The sequence below is a fragment of the Arvicanthis niloticus genome, chromosome 6, assembly GCF_011762505.2.
Source record: "Arvicanthis niloticus isolate mArvNil1 chromosome 6, mArvNil1.pat.X, whole genome shotgun sequence".
Classification (NCBI taxonomy): domain Eukaryota; kingdom Metazoa; phylum Chordata; class Mammalia; order Rodentia; family Muridae; genus Arvicanthis; species Arvicanthis niloticus.
Genome location: NC_047663.1, coordinates 49,063,876 through 49,086,932, shown reverse-complemented (window position 1 = coordinate 49,086,932; position 23,057 = coordinate 49,063,876). Strand labels below are relative to the sequence as shown.

At 51.4% G+C, this 23,057-nt stretch overlaps 1 protein-coding gene across 2 annotated transcripts; it reads right to left on the bottom strand.

The window, feature by feature from the left end:
- Positions 1-1,010: 1,010 nt before the first annotated feature.
- Positions 1,011-22,239, bottom strand: Smtnl2 (smoothelin like 2). 2 transcript variants are annotated; one of them, XM_034506728.2, is made up of 8 exons: positions 21,768-22,239; positions 14,385-14,472; positions 13,477-13,716; positions 12,907-12,982; positions 11,766-11,945; positions 10,754-10,871; positions 10,304-10,455; positions 1,011-2,098 (listed from the first exon to the last, which is right to left on the bottom strand). In XM_034506728.2, exons 1-8 carry the CDS (start codon positions 22,155-22,157, stop codon positions 1,972-1,974), a joined length of 1,371 nt encoding a protein of 456 aa, XP_034362619.1. In that variant the 5' UTR covers positions 22,158-22,239; the 3' UTR covers positions 1,011-1,971. The 2 variants fall into 2 exon arrangements, with proteins under 2 accessions (XP_034362619.1, XP_076792503.1); XM_076936388.1 differs by lacking the exon at positions 21,768-22,239 and adding an exon at positions 21,379-21,473.
- Between the last annotated feature and the right edge of the window lie 818 nt (positions 22,240-23,057).

Genomic DNA, 23,057 nt, shown 5'->3' with positions numbered 1-23,057 from the left:
CCTGGACCAAAACATTACTTTTAATTCTATATCACACACATACACACACACACACACACACACACACGCACAACTGTAAACAAGAACATCATGGAGCCAACCCTAAAAACATCTAGTCTGTAATAGTCTGAAGGCGGGACACAAGGGATACTGTTCCTGCAGTTTAAGAGAAGCAATTCCTCATCCCAGTAAGAGCTGCTATATTTTATGTGCAGAGGCAGAAGGCCATGTCTGAGAGCATGGTTTTCCATGTGTAACTACTCAGTGACATATAGGCATGGTGTTTATAGAGTCCTAGTGTGCCCTTGTTGGCTTTAAGTTTGAAACCCTAAGCCCCAGTATGTGTCTCTGCTAAGAATAGGGCTCTCCAAGCCTACAAATGCTGAGAGAGCCAGGAAGAGAACGGCTCCCACTGTGGGAAAACCCAAAAGATGGATAGAGGCCACAGCCTGAGCAAATAGAGCCACTGAAAATGCTCAAACAACCTGCAAGCTCTGCCACAGAGCTCAGAATCCCTGACAACATTCTGTCCTAAGGACCCAACACCTCGGACACAGGGGCGACCCCGCTCAGGGGGGTTGTGTGAAACAAAGACCCCATATTAGGTCCTTCAAAGGAGGTTTGAAAAGTCTCTGGCTAACACCCAACTCAATTATAAGATGAATCTTCAGTCTCGGGGAAGAAAAAGCTAAGAGCTGCAGCTTTATGGAATCTAATGGTTTTTCTATTCAAACTCCACTGCCAAACATCTGTGAAATAAAACCAGCACTCCTTGATGGGCTTCCGTGAAAGGGACCACCCCAGGGACAGGGCAGGAGGTGGGGCTCAGTGGTGAGAGCTTGCCTGCATATTAGAGGACATAGGTTCCACCCTCCAACCCCTTGCATTGTAAAATAAATAAATAAATGAAAGAAACACACACGGGCACACACACACACACACACACGCACACACGCACACGCACACGCACACGCACACGCACACACACAAACAATGATCACTCAAAGCCATCAACTTTGGGCCACTTTTTATCATAATATTTTTGCCAATATCTAAGGGACAGATCGGCAGGGGGTAAATTTTCTGTTCACAATCCTTCAACAACATAGAGATGGCTGAAGGACAAGCACATTGGTAGACAGAAGATGCCATCTTCAGCCTCCCGGGCAAGTGGTATTAAATACATAAACAAGTAAGGTATGATTTCAGTAGATCTCTGTTTAAACCTATGCAGTCTCTTATTGCCCGACCCTCCCCATTTCCCAAACAGATATAACAAACACAAGCAAAGAGTGACACATCTTTTGTGTACAAACAGGTCAGTGGTACAGATGCAATTCTTTTTATAAATACTTGGCGCAAATGGGAATTCTCTCATCCCTTAGGTCCAGGTAACCATTCCTTAGCTGGACACTTGTGGAGTCTCCTGTGAGTACCAGAAGCCCCTCTGGGTCTAGGTAGAAACCTTGCCACTTCCTCATAGAGAAGAGATGATAGAAAGATAAGACTTGGGGATGACTAAACTGCTTCCTGGAAGTGGCCCAGGGGGAGAGGAGAAAGGGACCAACAAGAATGTGAGAAAGTTAAAACAAAACAAAACTCTAGATACTTTGATAGAAAAAAAAAAGAAAGAAAACTTGATAATTAATGGAACCCTGTCAAGCCAATATATCAAATTCAGAGGGGAAACCATGAGCACTTCCTGTGGGAAGATTATTACTTAGCACCAATTTCTATGACTCTCGAGTTTTTCCTTCTCCTTCCAGCCCTTGGCTATGAGGGGCTATGGGGCTCAGCTTAGCCTCATCAATACTTTTAGTCAGTAACTGAGTGTGAGGGGCACGTGGTCACATGCCAGAGAGCAAATAGCAGCTCACACCACAGAGGCAGCTCCTCTCATGTGGGTCAGGCTGCCATGGGGGAACGTGAGGGACCTCAGAGTCTCTTCCTGGCCACTCCAGGCTGCCAGCTTTACTCAAAGCGACGCAGGTGGTTGTAGAGCGACTGAACGTAGGTGAAGACGCACATGGGGTCCGGCTTGCGGCCCATCACCATCATGTCCTCCACTTCAATGAGGCGCTCACAGTTGGCCAGATTCCTGAAACACAGAAGCCCCATCAACACATGGTTCTCGTGAACAACCAGTGCCACAATTGAGCCATTTTTATCATTGTCCCCAAACAGAATTTGCCTTGAGCCTGAGGTGCTCAAGTGCACACCAGAAGGGAATTCAAGATCTCCAAGAGAACCCTGGGAGTTGCTGAGTCCATGGGGCATTTCCCAGACTCCCACAGACTCAAACCACCTATGCAGTTTATACAGAAGTAAGGAAGCATCACGTGTCAGCATCACGTGACAAATCGGCAAGAACTGTGAAAGCAAATGTAAAACGGAGGCAAAATGATGACTTTACCCATCTGCTTCCTCAAACAGTATGCATGTTTTTATTTTATTTAGTTGTTTTTTTTTTCCCTGTGTGAAGCGTTGTATATCCTGGTACTCACTGTGTAGACCAGGCTGGCCTCAAACTCACAGAGATCTGCCTGCCTCTGCCTCCCAGTGCTGGGACTAAAGGCATGCGCCACCACTGCCCAGCTATTTTTGTTTGCTTGTTTTGTTTTGTTTTGTTTTGTTGAGATGTGGGCTTTCTGTGTAGCCCAGCAAACTCACAATTCTCCTGACTCAGCCTCATAAATAGCAGTGTTATAATCATGTATCTTCATGCCCGCCTCTGAAATAGTTTTTTAAACTTAAAAAAAAAAAAAAAAAAAAACAAGCAAACAAACAAAAAACAATTCAGGGGATGGAGAGATGGCTCAACAGTTGAGAGCATCTACTTCTATCCAGCGGACCCAAGGTCAGTTCCCAGAGACCATATCAAATTCTCATAACCATATGTAACTCCAGGGAATCTGACCAATTCTGGGGTGCTGGGACTCATGGGTACATAGCCATGTGTAGACAGACACATCTACACGTGATAAAACAAAGAAACAAACAAGCAAAACCCATGATCCAGCCAGGCACTGTGGCCCATGACTTTAATCCTAGCACTTGGGAGGCAGACATAGGTAGATTCCTAAATTTGAGACAGGCCTAGTCTACCTAGTAAGTTCTAGGCCATCCAGAGTTACACAATGAAACCCTGTCTTAAAAACAAAACAAAACAAAACAAAACAAAAATAAAACCATGACTCATAGGGCTGGAGAGGTAGTTCATTCAGTTCTGACCTTGCCAACACAAAGACCTGGTTAAAATCCCCAAAATCCAAATTAAAAAAAAAAAAAAAGCCAGGCATGGTATCTCAGCACTGTCGGGGGAGGGGGCAGTCAGAGACAAGCAAATCCCTGGGGCCCATTGATCATCAGTCAGCCTAGCCTGCTTGATGAGCTCCAGGCACCTGAGTTGTCCTTTGACCTACACACATGCACGTGCACACACACACAAGACCCACAGTAAGGAGGGTGAGTTTAACCATGATTCAGCAAATACATACATGCTTATTGACCCTCTGTAACCACAGACTCTGCATTCATGGATTCAACAAACTTCATATAAAAAATACTAAAGATCTGTTGCCCTTTTCAGTCCTCTGGAAAAAGTGTATCAGACCTAAAAATGTAAACCCATGAGAACAGCTCTCCTGGGGAGACGGCTCAGAGGGTAACAGTGTTTGCTATGAGGATCTAAGTTCAAATCCCCAGCACCCACATAAAAAGTTGAGCATGGTCAGGCATGGTAGTGCACCCCTTTAATCCCAGCACTCAGGAGGCAAAGGCAGGCAGATCTCTGTGAGTTTGAAGCCAGCCAGGTCTGCAAAAACAAGTTCCAGGATAAGCAGGGCTACACAGAGCAGACAGGTAGATCCCAGGAGTTTGATGGCTAACCAGCCTCGCTGAAATGCTGAGTTGCCTGCCAGTTCTGTGAGACCTTGTCTCAAGTCACCAAGTCAGAAAGCAATGGAGGAAGTCACCCATTATCTTCCTCTGGCATCTGCATGCACACACATAGGTATACACACCCACACACTCATGTGCATGCACCATGCAAAACACACACACACACACACACACACACACACACACACACACACACACACACACACTGCAGAGCAGATAATGGGGAAAGAAGCCTGGATATGGAATATACACTGCTAGTTCAGATGACAACACTGACAATGCTGTCACCTGTCGGTACCCATTTCCTAGGCAGTCAGTCAGAATCCACCTCTGCTCACCCCTGACTCCCAGCAGGCTCGCTGAAAGGCTATGCCTCCATATTGTCTTTATACACTTTGCTTTATACCCCAGAGCCCAGCCAGATGGGAGACCCCAGCAGAGAGGCCAGGGATCCCCCATCCCATCCCAGAGTTTGCAGCCAGCTCAGCGCAGTTCATGCAACACTTTCACAGAACAGCTCCCTGGGCTGCCTGTTCCCCAGACAAAGACTGTAACATAAGCACCAGCTGGGCTCTGCTCTGGAGGGCTGGCCAGAAACCAAATGTCAAGGCGAAATGGAGACATCTGTCCTGGATCCCATTCCCGACTCCCGTCTCCCCCCTGGGGCTGCAGAGGGTGACCTGTAAGGGAACCCAGAGGTTACATGATGGTGACAAGTCGGTTTGGCACCCTTTCTCCCCAAAAATGACCAAGGCAGGGCTTGGTGTCAAAGACGTCAGCATACAAAGGTGCCCTGTAGCCAAGAGTTGAAAATTCTTGAGTCCTTCAGAGTCTGGGGACCTGAGTTCACCTGAGACGCTATCGCTTATCATGTGGTACCCCACCCCAACATTGCAGGGAGAACCCCAGCTCCCACATCCTCTCTCTCTCTCGAGTCTGCTATTCAAAAACCTCCAGGTGCAGGCAAACCAGCTGCATGAGCCTATAGGGTCATCACTGACAGGGGTAGCTTCCATGATCCCTTTGATGGTCTCTCATCAAAGGACAGCACTAGAAACATTCAAGCACCATGAGGACAGCACTAGAAGCCTGGGACCTCAGCTTTGGAAGAGAACTCAGATGCTACCTTGTCCCCATGAAGGCTCTCTTCCCTCCACCTGTCCTCCCTCCCCCAGGTCCAGGACTGTTCTGACCCCTCTGCAGGAGCCTCTGGCCACCAGGAAACTGTTCCTCAGGCCACAGATGTTCCTCAGCTTCCTGGTTCAGTTCACCTCTCACTCCCAAGATTTTTCTCAGCTAACTTCCCCTCCACAAGAAAGCCCTTCTCCTGTTGGAATACACCTTTGTCTCTCCCTAAACTGAAGGGCACTCTCCCCTGAGTGCATCCTGACTCCTCTCTAGGCTGCTTCATAAGTTAGTCAGAATTGCTGGCTTGTCCCAGATGTCCCTGATCTGTGCAGAAGACATCAAGCAAACCCCTCCTTCCTTCTAGAGGCTTCAGACATGCTCCAGCAAACACCCCCATGGCAAACTCCCTGGTCAGGAAGCAAGCCTTCCAGATAAGAGTGGCCACAAAGATGGAAGTAAAGGCTTCACCCTGGTGTCACCCTCCACTGCCTTGTCAGCAAGTCATGGACAAGGTGCTGGCGTTTCCTGCAGGCGGACAGAGAACTGGTCCCCACCCTACCCCTTGTTGTTCCAAGGTTGAGCAGACAGGGTGAGTGCAGTTTCTAAGACAGAATCACTGCACACCGAGCAGCCATCTTTGAGCACTCTTTCCTCAGCCACCTCTGCCCTTCACTTGCTCCCTTCTCTAAGGAACTCCATTCTCCAGCCTTCAGCTCCAACAGTATCCCTGCCTTTGAAGCCATTGTCTGGCCCATAGGTGACCCTTAGGGACACTTTCCTTTCACCCAGCTTGTCCCTGCAAATAGAATGTGCTCCTTCAGAGATACTGTGGTGCCAGCTACAACGGCAACAAGACTCCTCGACTGCCGAACAGGAAGCACTCGGACCCTTGGGTGTTTTGCTGCCAGCCTTCCATCTCCCAGGAGACAGAATACAAGATAGTGACAGCTACTACTGACTTTTATTAAAATATTTAAGTCTCAAAGCACTAGAGGCCCCAATCGGCCGTTACATTAAAAAATATATATATATGCTTTTGTTACAGTGATCTAAGCTTGTTTTAAATAATCGAAACTACATGGAGAAGTCCCACAAGGCTCAGACGACTTCAAGTGTCACCCACAGCCGGAAGCAGGGGTGACTCTAGCTTACTACTGCTACACACCTTTTACTCCTTATTGTATCTTCAGCTATGCCAGGCCATGGAGGAGGTGCGGGGGGGTAAGTTTTAAGACTGTCCTAAAAGCAGACCAGGGGTGGGACCACTGCCTCCCGTCTGCTTTTAGACGGAGACACATGGGCACTACAAATAGCGCTCAAGCCCCTTCTGCTGCGTGTAACTGGAGAGCAGGCGCATTCCACGCAGGGCAAGTGGGAAGCCTTGGGCTGCACGGCCTGTGGCTTCCTGTGCTATGGGCTGGGGTAGGAAGGAAAGGTGCAGAAGGGTCAGGCACCCACCCTACATTGCCCCTTCCATAAAAGGAGCTGGTCTTCCCTTGTTCCAGGCCCTAAACACCTGTCAGGCAAGGGACGCTTTCGCTGTCAGCAAGACATTGCTCACACAGATTAGGAGACAAGGAACCTCTGGGCCCAGAAATTACAGAGTAGGGGCAGCATACACATGTACTCCCAAGGTTCCTGGTGCATTTTATGCCCTAAAGATACTTGCTCATGGAAAGTTCTGGAAGCACTCCTTTCCTGGATGAATAGTTTGAGAACACTATCAATGTGTACTTTTTCTTCCAAAGGTCATGCCTTGGTTAGACACCACACTTCTCTCAGCTCAGGCTGTCTGTTCCCAAACCTGTCTTTTTGAGACACCTTCTGCACTGGTAGCTCCTAATGACTTTCAAGGGTACCATGTATCCATTCAGTTGTTGCTGGCTAACCTAAGATGCTGACATTGGCTTCAAAATCCTCAGGCAAGTGTCCCATGCAGCTTTTCTAGCCAGCTTCTGTTCAAGAAACCAGAGATCTAAGTGCACTGCCTTCCCAGAAGGCCATGGGAAGCAAGCCCACCTCCACAGCCCTCACTCCCTTGTACCTGAGAGATAATCCCACAGATGACTCATCAGGGGAGGTACCTTCCCAGGCTCTGAGTAAGCTTCCCACACAGATCTGCCCCTGGTGGCCCTCCCTACTCTTTGCAGACAGGAAAAAGCCAGAAGTCATCTCAGAGGCCCCATCATACCCTGCTCCCCTCCCCAGCTGGGAGCAGACTTGGGCCTCAGAGAGGTAGGGCCAAGGTCTTATTGTGCTGTTTGCTTGGGGAGAGAAGGAAGCCAAAGCCTGGCCCAGCCACCATTCTCCCCCCCACCCCACCCCCAGATTGAGAATAGAAGAAACATCTGTGTGGAGTCTGGAGATTCTGTGCTTTGGAACCTCCTGCTGGGAAAGCACATCCTGGAGTAGCTCTGGCACTAACTGCCTAGGGAAGCTATGTTCCTCAGAATATGGGGCAGAGGGCCACCACCACATTGCCCAAACTGTCCCTCTCCCTGCTACAATCCAGTTGGATCATTGGCTATAGGTGACCAAGCTGGCCAGGGCATAAACTGGCACTGCTTAACCTACTAGGCTTCATGACAAAGAATTCTGTAAGCCAAACCTAGCCTCTTTGACTCGAGTGAGTTTGGGGGTATGTAAGTGGGAACCCTGATCCCACACATTCTAGTCTGATTTTTGACAGCCATCATTCCTGAGTTCCAAGCAGCTGGGCCTCTTCCTATGAACCACCCCTCCCAACATCATGCCGCGACACTTGGCCCAAGTCCACCATCGTCTGGATCCAGTTGCATAACACACTCGACCAAGCTGTTTCTGCTATTAGGATGACAGCTAATCCCAAGCAGCCAAGAAAGGGAAGGCTTTGAAAGTACACAAGGCGTTCCTCTGACCCCAAAGGGACCTAGAATCCAAATCAACACAACAGGCATCGACCCCTATCCCCAAATCTCAGGTTGAGGAGCTGCAAGCCAGAGCCCCCATTCTGCCCCTAGGAAGGACTTCTGCCTTAGAGAAGGTCAGTGATGATGGCTCCAGGCAGGCTTCCATTACTAAGCATGGGTTATGAGACCCTTTGTCTCCATCCCCTCTGTCCAGGCTTAGGTCCTAGTGTGGAGGACCAGGACTGGGTGCTTGGGCAGGACATAGAATAAAGATAACAAAGAAAACCTGGCATTGCACCTCCCCCAGCCCAATCACTGAAGTCAAGTGAAGATGTGGGACCTTAGGGGACAACCAAGACAAACATAGTCCCTCAGAGGCTGCAAGAGGAGGCACAATGAAGAGCAACTCTGGAGCTGGCCTTCCTTCTCTACTCTTCAGAAAGTACCAGGAAGCCCTGAGCATGACTGTCTGTGTCCTGCTCTCTTCTTCTGGAGCTGTGATGTGCCACCCTGTGGTGATTCCCTGACTCTCTGACTGGGATTAGCCAACAAGAAGCCCTAGGGGAAGAACAAGAGGGGCAATGAAGTCAGAGCAGGTATTAGGGCAGGCCCCTCCTTGCCAGGTTACAGTGAACTGGCTGCATCCTCTCAGACAGACTCAGCTCCAGCAACAGCAGGCCCAGGGCTCTTAGCAATCCCCCTCAATGCATCCCCCAGGTGTAATACAAAGAATCCAGGGGCCAGGGTTTGAATATAGCTTGTATTTACCCAAACTCACCCAAACTGAGTTGAGGCACAGTCCTTAATATAATGGTACTGAGAGGCAGTGTGGGTATTGAGAGGGTGCTGTCCCACCAGTGGTACCTGCCCCTTCTCACATTCCTACCCATACCCTCAGAAAGAGTCTTTATAAGAAACACACCCCATGACTGTTCTTCTCTGTCCTTAACTTGACTGGATTTAGAATCAGCATGGAAGCACACCTCTGGGTGTGTCTGTGAGAATGTTTCCAGAGAGGTTTAACTGAGAAGAGAAGACCCATCCTGAATGGATGGACGGCTCGTCTTATGGGTTGAGGTCCCTGTACCAAATGACAAAGAAAGTATGCTGGAGCATCAGCACCTCTCTCTATCTCTCTCTTCATCCATCTATCTACCTCTGCTTCCTGCCTGTGGTACAACATGACCAGCCACCTGATACTCTGTTGCCTTGCTCCCCTCAGTGAGACACACACACAATCCCTTTAAACCCTTCCTTCCTTGGTTGCTTTTATCAGATATTTTATCATAGAAAAATTTTAAAAAGCAATTAATACACACCCTGCCCACCTGGAATACACACCCTGCTCAGATGGAATACACAGCTGTGACCCACAGGGTCCTGACAACTCTCATGAGCCAAAAACCAGATCCCAAACGGGTTTTCCAAGCATATCCTGATCCCAGAACTGTGCTCCCCTCCCCCAGATCCTCTCCCTATGAGTGGGACATACAAGACAAGTGTCATGGTTTGAATATGGCTTGTCCCCACCCAGACACATGTTGAGGCCTGATCCCAGCTGTGATAGTGTTGAAAGGTACTGGGGCTTTTAAGAGTCATTTAGATCATCAGGAATCCACCCTAACGAAGGGATTAATATGCTTCTCACAAGAGTGGGTGAGTTATCCCAAGAAGAGGTTGTTACAAAGCACCAAGGCCCCTTTGTCCCCCTACTTGCTGACACAGGTGACATTTACTCCTCAACTTTCCATCATGAACACTTCATACATGTAACCTATACATACATACATACATACATACATACATACATACATACATACATCAGAAGCCAAGCAGACCCCAACACCTGGCTCCTGAATGTCCAGCCTACAGAACCAGGAGCCAAAACAAACCTCTTTATGAATCACCTAGCCTCTAATGTACTGTTACAATAACAGAAAACAAGCCTAAAGCCAGAGGTAATTCTACAGTCCATGCTATGACAGTATTTAAGGAAACATGATCTACTTTTAAAATACACCAGGCAACCCCAGCTTCCCTCTGAGGACCTTGACATCAGCCTGAGGGGATGTACACAGTGCCCCTGCCCCACTGTCCCTTGGACTCTGTCTGTGGCTGCTTTCCTGGACTGTACAGCAAAGGTTGAGCACTCAGCAAGGAGGCAGGAAAAGCAGAAACAGCTCCATCTCTGAGCAATGTGTGACTCTGGGCACACCCTTCATCAGCCTCAGTCTTCCCATTTGTATAAGAGAAAAAAATGACTGGATGGCCTCAAGGTCCCTACGCTCACTGGAAAGCTGTCTGTATATCCTGATCTTAACCAGCGCAGAAGTTGTATTCAGGGTCTAGGCTGGGACCAGTAGCCAGCTAGGACCTGCCATACTTACTCAGCCATGGTGAAGGCCAGTTCAAAGTTCTTCTGCCTTTGTGTGGGACTCAGGGCATTGTAGTCAAAGGCATCAGGGAAGAAGGAGTGCACCAGGGCACAGAAGGCCATCCCATCACTCCAGCTGGAGGAGAAATTCTGCAGGTCCACATGCTGCAAGCAAAGAGAGTGGAGGTCAACAGGAACCCCACTCCTGACACCTAATTCAACTCTCTGCACAGATTCCTCCAGTCCCAACCCACTGAACAGCACACTATGCTGGGGCTCACCTCTTAAGGTGCACTACACCCATCTGCTCAGGTAGAATTCCTAAGCATGTGTTGTGGGTAGCTTCAGTGTCGCTCAGAAGACATAAGCTCCCTGGCTCCCATCCCTCCCCAGCCTGGCAGGATCTTGCCCTGCCAGCAAGTCAAGGGCAGGCAATACTCCTAGCTCGTCTCAGCCCACTCACCTGATAGCCCACAGTCTTGCTACGGCACCACTCAAGGAGGATCTGCTTGATGCTGCTGGCACTGGCCACACCAAAACTCTGTGACCTCTTTAGTTTGGCCCTGGTCTCACCTTTGCCCCTGTGGAGAGAGGGCAAGCCTGTTGTGGGAGCCAATGAAAAGAACATTCCTACACCTTCTGGTTGGTATTCAACCCATATGCTACAGCTGTGGTCACAGCACAATGCCACCCATCAGCCATGCAGCCTCCTATACCCAGCTTTCTACCACACCCACCCACCCACCCCCCAGGAGTATCCCTACAGGAAGCAGAGATCACTGGGTAATCTTGAGACAGAGGACCTGGGTGCCATGGACCCCTAAACCTCTTCCTGAACACCCTTTCCACTCTTTTCATCCCGCCTTCCTTCTTGGCTTCAGTCGTACCAGAAAGCAAGCTGCTGGGGCAGTGGGAGCTTCCTGGATCTGATTCTTTCACTAGAGCTGAATGCCATCCCAGAAGCATGAGCAGTGACCTGAACTCAGCAGGCATCAATACCATGCAAAGGAGGCTGCAATCTAAGGTCTTCATCTCTAACAGGGAGTAACTGGTGAGTCCTTGGGTCCCACTGTGTCATTTCTTCCATCCTCAAGCAATACCAGCCCCACTGCTGGGCCTCCCCTCTCAGACACCCAGATCATGCCCAGAAAAAGAAGAAGCAGTTATTCGGATGCAAGGTTGGCCTAGGAACACTGAGGGAGCAGAAGACTGGAGTAGCTTACAAATGGAGGAGAGCACCTGTCAATAGGCTGGCCCCACAGCCCTCTTCTCCCTCCAGAAGGAATTCCTCAACCTCAATCAGCTCTGTAAAACAACCCTGACCTTGACCTCTGCCTGAGAGATCTGACCTTGGGAACATCCCACTGGGAAACAGTCAGGGCCCAGCCTCGAGATGCTATGCCTGAATGCCCATGGCCATGGTTGAGCCTGCTCTGCGAGCTCACTGGGCTGGTTTAGGGGTGGAATATCCATACTTGCTCGCGGTATCCTGCTCCCACTTCTCAAACAGTGCCTTCCGAGCCTGTGCCCCTGAAGTGCGAGGCAGCGTCTGCGACCTCACCAACTCCCTGCGACGCTCTCCCTGGCGAGGGGCCTGAGTCATAGCTGGAGGCTGCGAGGATGGGGGTGACTGTGGTGGGGTCACCAGTGGAGGGCTGAGGAGAAAATCATGATGTTAGGAACACAGAACCAACCGGCCCTTGCTATGCCTGATATGCCTATGGCCATGGTTGAGCCTGCTCTGTGAGCTCACTGGGCTGGTTTAGGGGTGGAATATCCATACTTGTGCTCCTCTGGGTCCCAGGTGTAACACCCTTCCTGAATGAGTGTGCATGAGACAGTGAAGCAGACAGCTTATACCTATCAGGGACCCCTAGACCTTGGAGGAGCAGTGGGGGAGCATGTCCCACCTGCTCAGGTCCCAACTGGTTTTGCAGGTTTTCTGAACTGAACTGCAGTTGGTAGCATACCTGGCCAGTACGCCCAACTAGGGAGGGAGAGTGGCTCCCTCTCAAGGCACAACTACCACCCCTTGGTAAGTGTCAATGCCTAGGGAGAGCAAGCGGGATACCCAGAGCCAGACCAGGCCCCCTCCTCCACCACTTCTAGATAGGACCCTCTTTGTTCTCCCCCAAGAACAATCTGCCAGGAAGTCACAATTCCCCTTTTATTATTTAAAAAAAAAATTCATCTTACTACCCCTCCTCCACTCTCACATCTACTTAGTCAGCCAAAGTTAGCTTTTAACCCTGAGCCTCTCCAGGCACCTGCTCTTCCTATGGCAGCAAATACCTCACTCAGAGGTCCCCCAGACAGAGTGGAAAACAAAGTCAAATGTCATCCTGCCCACCTTCCTCCCAGAGAAGTTGAGACTCCCCCACTCCCCACACCACCCCATCTCTGCCCAACACACACTAGCCACCTTTTAATAGACTTGTTTTGAAGGTCAAAGAAGCCAAGCGGCAACCAAGCCGCACATACCAACCTTGGTCACCTCCCTCCCCAGCTCCAACTCCGCCTGCCAGCCCACCCCACGGCTCTAGTTCTACAGTGTCTCCCTAGACAGTCAGCCCAGAGAGAGCCCTGCAGCTCAGGTCCTAGGCAGCACAGACTCACCTGTCCTTGCGATTGCCAGCCGTCACTGCTCCATACCCAGAGCCAGACAAAGACCGCGTGAAAGAGGAGCTTTTCTCTATAAGACCAAGGAAAGACAGAAACAACAGACTTAACCCTACTCAGAATCACTTTGTAGACCAGCAAGATCTTGGGCTCAGTGGGCACTATCTCAGGACAGTGACATCCAAGAAGTCCTTCCAACTGTCCCCTCCCTGCTCTTGAGGACACAAAGTCCAGGGTCTCCAACAGTGTATGACAAAATACTGCCCCAACCCCTCCTTGGGAAGCCAAAACAACTCCAGCCCAAGTCATACACTAGGACAAGACACAGGCCCAATAAAGACCTGCTAGTGCTGAGGGAATTATCAAATATAAAAGGTAACCATGGTCTCAATCTGCCATCAACTCCCCACTTAATGGCGTCTCTGGAAAGGAATGTGGTAAGGACAGGTCCCTGGGACAAGGAATATGGTGGGCTGGGGTCTGACCTGTGTGTCCTGAGTTTCCTGCCAACCCCCACCCAGGCCCTGTCCTCCTCCTGTCAGCCCCCATACTGCCCCTTCATCATACCAGTGGGACTAGGAGTCCAAGGGCTGATGACCTCACTAGGGCTTGGGGTGAAGCCCCCCACAATGGCAGCCGATGTGGGTGACAGAGCTGAAGCTGAGGTCTCCCCAGAGAATTTCTCAGAGACTCGGGTGACAGCTGTGACGGGCTGGTGGGGCATCCGCAAGGAGAGGCTCACAGGACGTGGCCTAGGGGACTCCTGGGTTGATGAGGTTTGGACCTCAGAAGATCCATTGGCTGGACCTGTAACACATGACCAACCAGGGTATGTCGGTATGGCAGCCTCAGATTCCTCCACATTCAGTCCAAGAGGACTCCTGCCTCTCTGAGCCTTGCTCCCAGCTCCTTCAGGAAGCCTTCTGACCACTCCAGCCTCCCTTACCTCCATCACCACATACATCTTACTGCACCACTTAGACCTGATTCTCCTCAACTTCCCTGTCGCCAGCTCAGTCCACTCTCTACCCACTTCTGTGAATGAACATTTGCTCAGCTTCTGCTTGTTTTCTTCCAGAAACAGAGAAGATCACTAACTTGAACTCCCATTTCTTTGTATATTTTATTTTATTTGTTTTGTTTTGTTTTGTTTTGTTTTCTCAAGGCAGGGTCTCACCATGTACCTCTGGCTATCCTGGAACTCACTGTGTAGACCAGGCTGTCCTCCAAACTCAGAGATCCACCTGCCTCTGCCTCCTGAGTGCTGAGATGAAAGGCGTGCACCACTGCACCAGGCTCTCTGTAATTTAAGAGTTCTACTACATACTGAATGAGGATGCTTCCCTGCAGTCTCTCTTCCTGGTGGAGATCAGTCTCAAGCACCTGCTCCCAAAGCCAGAGATGGCTGCACAGATGCCTGGCTGAGGCCCTGAACAGATCCACCCAGCAACCTCCCTCCTGCCACAGGTTCCTACCGGTTTCCAGCTGGTGTCCATTCTCCATGATGCATGAGTTTGAAGTTCGTCTCGCCTCGAGGTCACTGGCTTCATCATGTTCCACGCTCTGTGGAGGCACCAACATCACTGAACCCTGTCAGTGGGAGCCAGATGCCCATCCCAAAGCCCCATCACCTGGCCACCCTAAAGGAACTTCCCCCAAATCCCGGCTGGTAATGGTGGCAAAACCTTCACTCATTTGGGGAAGAAAAGATCCCACAGAAGGTCTAATGGTAAGCAATGATCCAGAGAAAACGCATGCATCCACCTAACTCCAGGGACTCCCAAACCCTGAGAGGCTCATCCCAGAGTCCAAGAAGGCTGAGAATAAAGATCAAGTTTGCAAGTTCTGAAGATAACACACACACACACACACACACACACACACACACACACACACACACACACCAGATGATGTATGGGAGGCCTAGGTCCCTGTCCCCCACAGCTAGGACTGTCCACATGGAAGAAGCAGATAGGGTGTGGTGCAAGGTCTTCTGGGGACAAAAATGGACATGGAGCCAAGTCACCCTGGGGCTTTTCTGCCAGACACAATAACACAGAGTTCCCCAGACATATAGTGTATGCAGATATGGCTGGCTCTACACACCCTCCAGGACTACAATAGCTCTGGGGCACAGGAACAAACACCAAGAGAAGGTATCAAGGGAAATCCTGGGATCTTGGCTAAGCTGCCAATCTACCAAGTGGCCTGGGTCATAGCCCATCTCCTCTGGATCAAAAGCAGGGGAAAGCTATGCAAATGTAATTTAGTCATCAAACAAATATCGGGCCCATTTTACAGATGCTATCTTCAAGGCTCAAAGAAGGTACCCACTGCCTATGGAAGTGATTGGGGGAAGGGGAGGGCAGCCAGAACATGTAGCCGGAGGAGAATGAACCCTCCCCCTTCCCAGCAAAGGTGTGACAGGCTTAGAGTGTCTATGACACTAAAGTTAGGGCAATCAGCCTAGCAAAGAGAGACAGAGCTGTCCCTAACCTGGAGTTCTGCTAGAGTTCTGTCCTGGGTAGCTTGAGTGGTTAGTTGGCTGTGCCTGTCCCAGATCATCCCAGGCTGCTCCTTTGTTCTACAAGCTTCCCAGATGACAGTTTGTCCCCGACCCCAGGTGAATCGGGTCCTCCTACAGCCAGGTCTGGAGGCGCCTGTCCACCCATCCAAGGTGGGAATTGGGCAAGCAGGTACACAGTTGGTACTGAGTCCACTTGTGATACCTCAGGCAGTCTGCCTCCCTGGGGCAGAGTTCTCTAAGCAATGTACCCAAATCCTCAGTGTGCTAGGTACCCAGTGACAGAAGCTATTCCCAGGAGAACGACTGGTGACAACAAGAGCAGAGAGGCATAAAGGCCCCAGTATTGTGATCCCACATGATCCTGCAGCTTGAGCTGCCTGCCCATCTAGACTTAAACAAGGAGCCTGCAGCATGATTGAGGGTCACACTTCAGAAGCCAGCAAAGGTGGCATTAAAGAAGACAGATAGCAAATCAAGCCCACAGTCCCTGAAGGAGAACTGAAGAGGAATTATGGGGGCAAAGATGTGAGAAGGCCAAGGGCAAGAGTACTGTACTCTGAAGAAAAAGGAAAATGGCTGGCAAAAGAGAGCAGAGATGGTTGACGGGAGGGAGGGAGGGAGGGAGGGAGGGAGGGAGGGAGGGAGGGAGGAAGGGAGGGAGGGAAGAGGCCAAACTTCTTCTAAGCCCAAGTCTGAGTAACAAGAAAGTCTGCTGAGGAATACTGGGGAGCGGTGGGCCAAGTTTTCTATATTAGGAAGATGGTGTAAAGGGCACCCAGGACATCAGGTGGCCTATCGGCCTATCGGAGACCTAGTGTAAAACAAGGAAACAATGCCTCCACCACCTCCTGGGAGCCTTGCAAATAAGCACCTGCATCTCAGGGAGCCCAGAAGGCTGTCAGCCAGGAGAGCAGAGCAGCCAGGGAGGTGGGATGAAACCCAGCAGGAGGCTGAGAGGGCCAGGGAGGGAAGCAAGTCCAAAGGGTGCCTGAGGTCAAGGAAAAGAAAGTCAAGATGAGAAAATGTGTCCTTTGTGTTTAGCCAAGGAGAGGTCACTGGTGATGGTGGCGGAAACCAGATCAGAGGTATGGAGGGCAGGCCAGAGACAAGCTGGGGGAGGGAACCTATAAGCCTCTCATGCAGATGCTCCTCCAACTGGCAAGTCCTGATCAAGTGAGGAGCCAGGGAAGGGGATCCCCTTCCCAGGATGAAGAGGCAGGGCCACACCAACAGGCTAACAGACTCTGGAGGCTGAGGCAACCATCTGTAGGGTAGGGTCCTGGGGAGGCAATAGAGGACAGAACACAGAGCCCTGGGGTTTGGACAGGAGACCCCCCTCAATTTCTGATCTAACAGGGGAGATGGAAGAAGCAAGCCCACCCTCAGGATCACAAGATATTTGATGCCTCTTGCACTCCAGAACTTGTGGGGAGGGGCACCTCTAGAAGTCTTAGTGCTAAGTCAGCAGCAGAAAGAGAACCAGCCTTTCTAGCTAGAAGCCCATCCTCCACTGTCACAGAGGCCAAGCAGCAGCTCTGGGGTCTCTGTGTCCCCCCTCCTACCCTGACCCACCCCTCTTGTCCAACAGGTTCCACAGGTCTAGACAAGGGCCTCAAAGGGCAAACTGATGGTGAAATCATTTTCCCAGGAATGTAAGTATCTACAACACCGCCACCCATAGACAACTGTCGCTGCATATTACAAGTCTCTACTCCCCCTACCCCTCCCCATCTGCTCCCCCATCCACCCTCCCCCCCCCCCCACACACACACAGTACCCCAGGGGACCAGACACAAGTAGTTCCTACATCTCAGGACTGGCCAAATTCCTGCTAAGGGGTTTCTACAAAAAGGAGGGTCAGGTACAGGCTGAGCCAGGACTCCCAAGTTCCCCAGCCTCTGAATCCTCCAGCCCCAAACTGCAACCACTTCTAGCCTGGAAAAGGGGCTTGGCTATGTTTCAGGCCAAGGGGCTAATTCTAAAATGAGCTCTGACCCATCACTAAACAGAGAGGGAACCGAGCCTGGTGTAGTACAAAGAAGTTCTCAAACTTAAACAATGGCTGAAGACAGTGATCAAGGTAACATTTGAGGCTGGGGCCTCCTCTTTCTGCCACCCAGGGCTCTGTCCACAAAGCACCTTGTCCCTGAAAGGTTAACTCATAGCAAGTGAGAGAGCCAGGGGATAAGCCCCACTAGACACATCTCAGCCAGATGGCAGGAAGGAAAAAGCATAAAGGCTGAGATGAACATCCAGTGGGACCTTCACAGATGGTAAAGCCACAGAAGGAAAGGGCTGAGCAAGATCTTGTCCTAAGCCCTTGCCCACCCTGAGGCTGCTGATCTGCTCCCCAGGTAGCCACTGTCTTCCTGTGTACACTGGGGAGCCCACTCTGTGCTTGCAGCAGGGCAGAAATCACAGTAGAGCCCCGGGGCTGGGGAGTCCTGTTGTGCTAGCCTCCTCTTCCCACAGTCTCCTGTCTCAGCTCTGTTTTAGAGAAGGGGAAGTGCCCTGTGAGAGAGCTGAAGCCTGGGAATTCGGCGGGGGAGGGAGAGGCAGGGGATGAAATAAATGTGGCTTTGAGGACTGAGGAACTGAGAGATGAGACCCTCTCATTGGAAAGCTTTTTTTTTTTTTTTTTTTTTTTTTTTTTTTTGAGGGAAGGAAGGGCATTGCAAGACTGATCCACGGGGACACAGGAGCTCATACGTGGACTCTGCACAACTCACACAGGGCAGAACCCCTATTTAGGATGATTAAAATGGCCACCCCAGCCCATCTCCAGTCACACCACAGCTTTTGAGTACTTGGATCCAAACTTCTCCCCAAAGCATTAAGCCCCCTTATCACACTGGCTCTGGGAAAGGCAAGCAGATAAGGTGAGTCTGCTTTCTCTCACCATGGGGCCTCTGACACTCGCCTCTTGGCAGTTATTACAGAGGGACTGTAGTGCTTTGACGGCGGGGAGCCAGAGGCTCCAGCTTAGCTGAGGATGACATCTCCAGGGAGCAATGCACTGCCAGCCTCCCGGGCCCAGGTCTGACCTCGGGCTACAGCCATCCACCCCAGGATCCCAGCCTCCTGGTTCCCTTCTCTCTGACAGACAACAGCAGTGGTTCTTCAGTTTTGTTAACCAGATCATCTGGGCACTAATTGCCTAGCCTGCTCACTGCACTGGGCCCAAAGGGGCTGGGACAATCTCCCTTGGTTTATTATTATTTTACTTTTAATTATATGCATGGAGTGAGGTGCAGGTGCCTGCAAAGGACAGAGGCACTGGAACTCACCCCCAGCTAGAGTTACAGGCAATTGTGAGCTGCCTGGCATGGGTGCTGGAAATGGAAATCAGGTTTTCGAATAAGCAGCATGCTCTCAATCACTGAGCAACCTCTCCACCTCTACATCACCCCCACCCATCACCCCAGCCGCCTCAAGCCTTGATTTAAAAGCAGGGAAACTGAGGCCCAGATGTCTCAAAGTATCTCCTGAGAAAAGTGCTTATCCCTCAAGCCTCCTGCAGGGAGGTCCTCCCTAGTTATTTCACCAGACTGACCTGTCTGTCCTCTTCCTCCTCCAAGGCTTCCGGACGCCTTCCCGCCTCCTAGGCTCATGCTTTTTAAGGTTCGTGTGTTCAAAAGTGAGTGAACTGATCAACCCCTTCTGAATATTTACATACTGGGTACAACCCATCTCTAGTACCCATGGAGGAGGTTGATAAAATACCTGTCTCCACAGAATCTGGTTACAAACCAAGAGGGTCAGCTACCATTGGCTTGTAGTCACAGGATGGGGACCCTCACACCAAGGCCCCTGCCACAGACACCGAATATGAGAAACCAGACAGCCCTTCTTCAAGCACTCATGTGGGACTCTGTACATCATCCTCGTTCATAGACAGACAGTCCTCACTACCGCAAACTAGCTCAGAGCCTGTATGGGTGTTGCTGTGTTGAAGGCATCTGGGGGTGAGGCGGGGGTAATTGATTAGCCTTAGGCCCTCTGGTCCAACTGGAGAAGAGCCATCCCTTAAGCTCAGTTACAGTTGCTACTCGTTGCCCCAGGACGTTTCTCAGGCCCTCAGACTACTGTGCAGCTCCTTTGTCCTCGGTCCCCAGAGGCTGGAGCATCCTTGCTGACCCTCTTCCACAAGTCTCCCCTAGCTTAAGTCTCTGTTTCATGTCCAAAGAGCACCCTGTCTGCTGCTGACTCTGACTCTGAAGCTCCTGTCCCAGGCAGCTCACCTGACTCATCCCTTCTGCTCGGACTTTCACAGTTAAGTTGCCTCTGGGGCCTAATTCCTTAGAATGGAGACATTCCCTCTTAGAGGGAAGGGGAGGGCCCATAAAACTCGGGGAAACTCACTGAACACAGGGGGCTTGGAAACTCAGAAAGATCCTTCCCCGAGGTCAGATGAACAGTAAACAAAGGATGGAGAAGGAAGACTGGCGGAGCTGCCTGCGCGTTGTGCAGCTTTCAGGAGGCGCCACCCTTGCTAGTGTGGGCTTTTGATGTTACAGAGGCCTTTGAGTTACCCATGCTCCTGTAAATAACCCCAATAAACTAATTGGCTCACCAAGCCAGTCTTGGGTACTGTCTTTTGAGTAAAGAGATGTTTGTTCACATCTCCCAGAGAAAAATCACAAACTCAACTCTGGTCACCCCCTAACCCACCATCCATCCCTGAGGAAGGGTAGGTACTAGGGTCAAGGAGGACCCTGCTCCTCCCCATAGAGCTCCCCAACTCCCCTACCTGGTGAATAATAGCAAAATCCCATTTTAAAAAGTCACAGCTGGAGAAGCACGCACATGTGCGCACTCGCTCACACACACACACACACACATATACATACACACGTGCACAAATGCACACACACACACTCTCGAATCGCCATGGGATTCATTGTTTTTCTTAAAACTTGAACAGCTGCCTCCACAAGTTACAAATAGACATTAAAACTTCAGCAGCAGGTGATGGCACAGTGTATTAGGCACATGTGGCACTCCCAGCCGCAGTTTTAGACTACAGACTTGCAGACTCATAGGACAGACTTAAATGTCTTCACTTCATGTGAAACACTGAAACACCAGGAGTTCTGGCCCCATCCCCGAAGCCCAGTTCTTTGCTAACTTTGAGAGCCTTCACGACTCGTGCCTCTCTTGTACACCTGAAGGCGGCACTCTGGCTTGTAAGCACTTTTGGCCACTCTGGGGCAGCATGCATAGTGCCCCTATTTGCAACAGACATGACAAGAGCAGAGCCTCCATCACCACACCCTCCTCAAATATCCAATGCAAAAGAACTAGAGTCTGAAGCAGGGCATCTTTGCTCACTCTATTGCCACTGCTCAGTCTAGGGTCACCTCCACCCAGGCTGAGACCTGCAGGGGTAAAGACTTATCTGACATCTTCCTTCTGAGGCCTACAGCAGACCTAAGGGCCTTGGGAATGCACCAAGGCAGGGGGCAGGTGCAGTGTACTCCGACTTTGGCCCTTGAAACCCACCCCCCACCACTACCCCAAGCAAAATCCGGGTCAGGATGGAAAATCCCACCTAAGGGCCACTGCACACACCATGGAAACATTCTAGCCAGGCTCTGCCACTCCAGGAGGTCGTGATCAATGTGGTAAGACTGGTTCACACCGGCCTCTGCCCAGTCACTGACCCCAGAAATCTAGACACTGTTAAAGGCCAGTTCCCCCTCTCCGTTTCCAGCAAAGGATCTGCCCTCTTCAATGTGAGTTCACAAACAGTTGCTGAGCAGTCCGAACCAGAGTGCACTCAGATACGCGCGCGCGCGCGCGCGCACACACACACACACACACACACACACACACACACACACACGGGGTTAATCTACAACCGGAACGGTCAGGCCTCAGTGAAGCAGCAACACAGGACGCGTGAACAAAACCGGTGTAGGGGGCAGGCAGAGGACGCTGACCATTCCAACTTGCAGGTGAGGCCCCAGGCGACAGTGAACTATCAAAGACTGAACCTTGGCGTCCAAAGTTTTAAAAGTGGTGGGAAAGATGAGAGAGGGCAGATCTCAAGGAAAAAAAACACCCCCCAGATCCAAAGAAAGGAGAGGTGCAAGACAGGTGCAGAGGGCCTACTAAAACAATGTTTCTCCGGTCCTTTCCAGCTCTGGAGAGCTAGTGTAATCCTGGTTACCAAGTCCCAGCGGCAGGTGGAGGTATAGCTCTCTGACTAGAGGACGCTCGCCAGCGCACGCACTCGGAGTTGATGGGCGGCACTAACTTCCCAACCCTACACCCCCCAGGCACGCTCCTAGTCGCTCACACCCTTCGCGCCGCACCCCCCGGGGCTCACCGGGCTTCGACCGGACAGCGAGAAGGTGGCATGACTGGAGAAGCGTGCGGTGCCCAGGCGGGGGGCCCGGTCTGTAACTGTGGCCGCAGGAGGTGGACTGGGCGTGCGGGGTGCAGGGGACACACCAGTCGCCAAGCCCAGCGCCTCCACCTGGCGCGTCAAGCGTTCGAGCTGCGCCTGCAGCCGCTGGTTGTCCCGCTGCAGCTCGGCCACAGTGCGAGCCAAGGGGCCAGCCAGGCGCAGCGCCTCGGCCACGCGCCGCTCCACGCCACGCTGCAACCCCTGCATGTCCTCGTGCAGTGCACGCACCGCACCCTCCAGCGCCGCCTCGTAGCGGCCCAGCGCCTCGCGCACAGTGTGCGCCTCCTCGGCTTCGGGGGTCGGCTCCATGGCGGAGCAGAGCGCACCGATCGGACAGCAGACAGAACGCGGGAGACGACGAGAGGTCTGCGGCTTCCAGCGACGACTGGCGGGGCGCGGCTGGCTGGGCCTGAGGGGCGGCCGGAGGGGCGGGAGCAGGGCGGGGCAGACCCCTAGAGCCCCAGGACTGGGTGCTGAGTGGGGAGGCGGGGCCGAGGGGGCGGGACAGCCCGCTCCAGGACACCCCGCCCCTGGGGACTCGCCTGGCCGGTGCGGGATGCCTGGCCCGGGAGGCACTAGTGGTGAGCTCTTCCTCTCTACTTGGCAGGGATGAAGATCCCTGGGGGAGTAAGGAGTTCCATACCCCCTTGATCCAAAGGGGAGTGGGGGGTGCGGGGAAAGATCTGGGAAGAAGACCCTCGAAAGGACATTACTCTCAGAACAACAACCAGGAGAGTTACACATTCCCTGCAAGTCTGCTTTGGTTGGGACTCTCTCCCTGTTTAGGGAACTGCACACACACACACACACACACACACACACACACACACACACACCATGACCGCTCTGACTCACCTTTGTATGGGTCTCCAGTCGCCACCAGTGCCATCCAGTTCGCAAATACTCACTTGTGTTGTGAGACTTTTAAAAAAAAAAAAAAATACTTCTCTGACTTTATGTGTATGAGTGTTTTGCCTGCTTGTCTGTATCTACACAGCATGTGTGGTACCCACAAATATCACAAGATGGTGTCAGGATCCTCTAGAACTGGAGTTTTCAATAATTGTGAGCCACCATGTTTGCTGGGAGCAGAGCTCAGGGGCTTCTCTGCAAGAGCAAATAGCAAATAGTGCTCTAAGCTGCTGAGCTGGCACTGAGGTGGCTCCTGTCCCATCTGTGACACCTGCGATTTCTTGCACCAGTTCTGAG

Bases quoted from the DNA above. Each gene is read 5' to 3' on its own strand.
- Smtnl2 (XM_034506728.2), bottom strand. From the start codon at position 22,157: ATGGAGCCGACCCCCGAAGCCGAGGAGGCGCACACTGTGCGCGAGGCG. The intron at 12,983-13,476 runs GTATGATGAAGG...TTGGTCTTATAG, and splicing joins TTGGACTCCTAGTCCCACTG to AGAAAAGCTCCTCTTTCACG. The intron at 10,456-10,753 runs GTGAGTGGGCTG...CTTTGCTTGCAG, and splicing joins GCAAGACTGTGGGCTATCAG to CATGTGGACCTGCAGAATTT.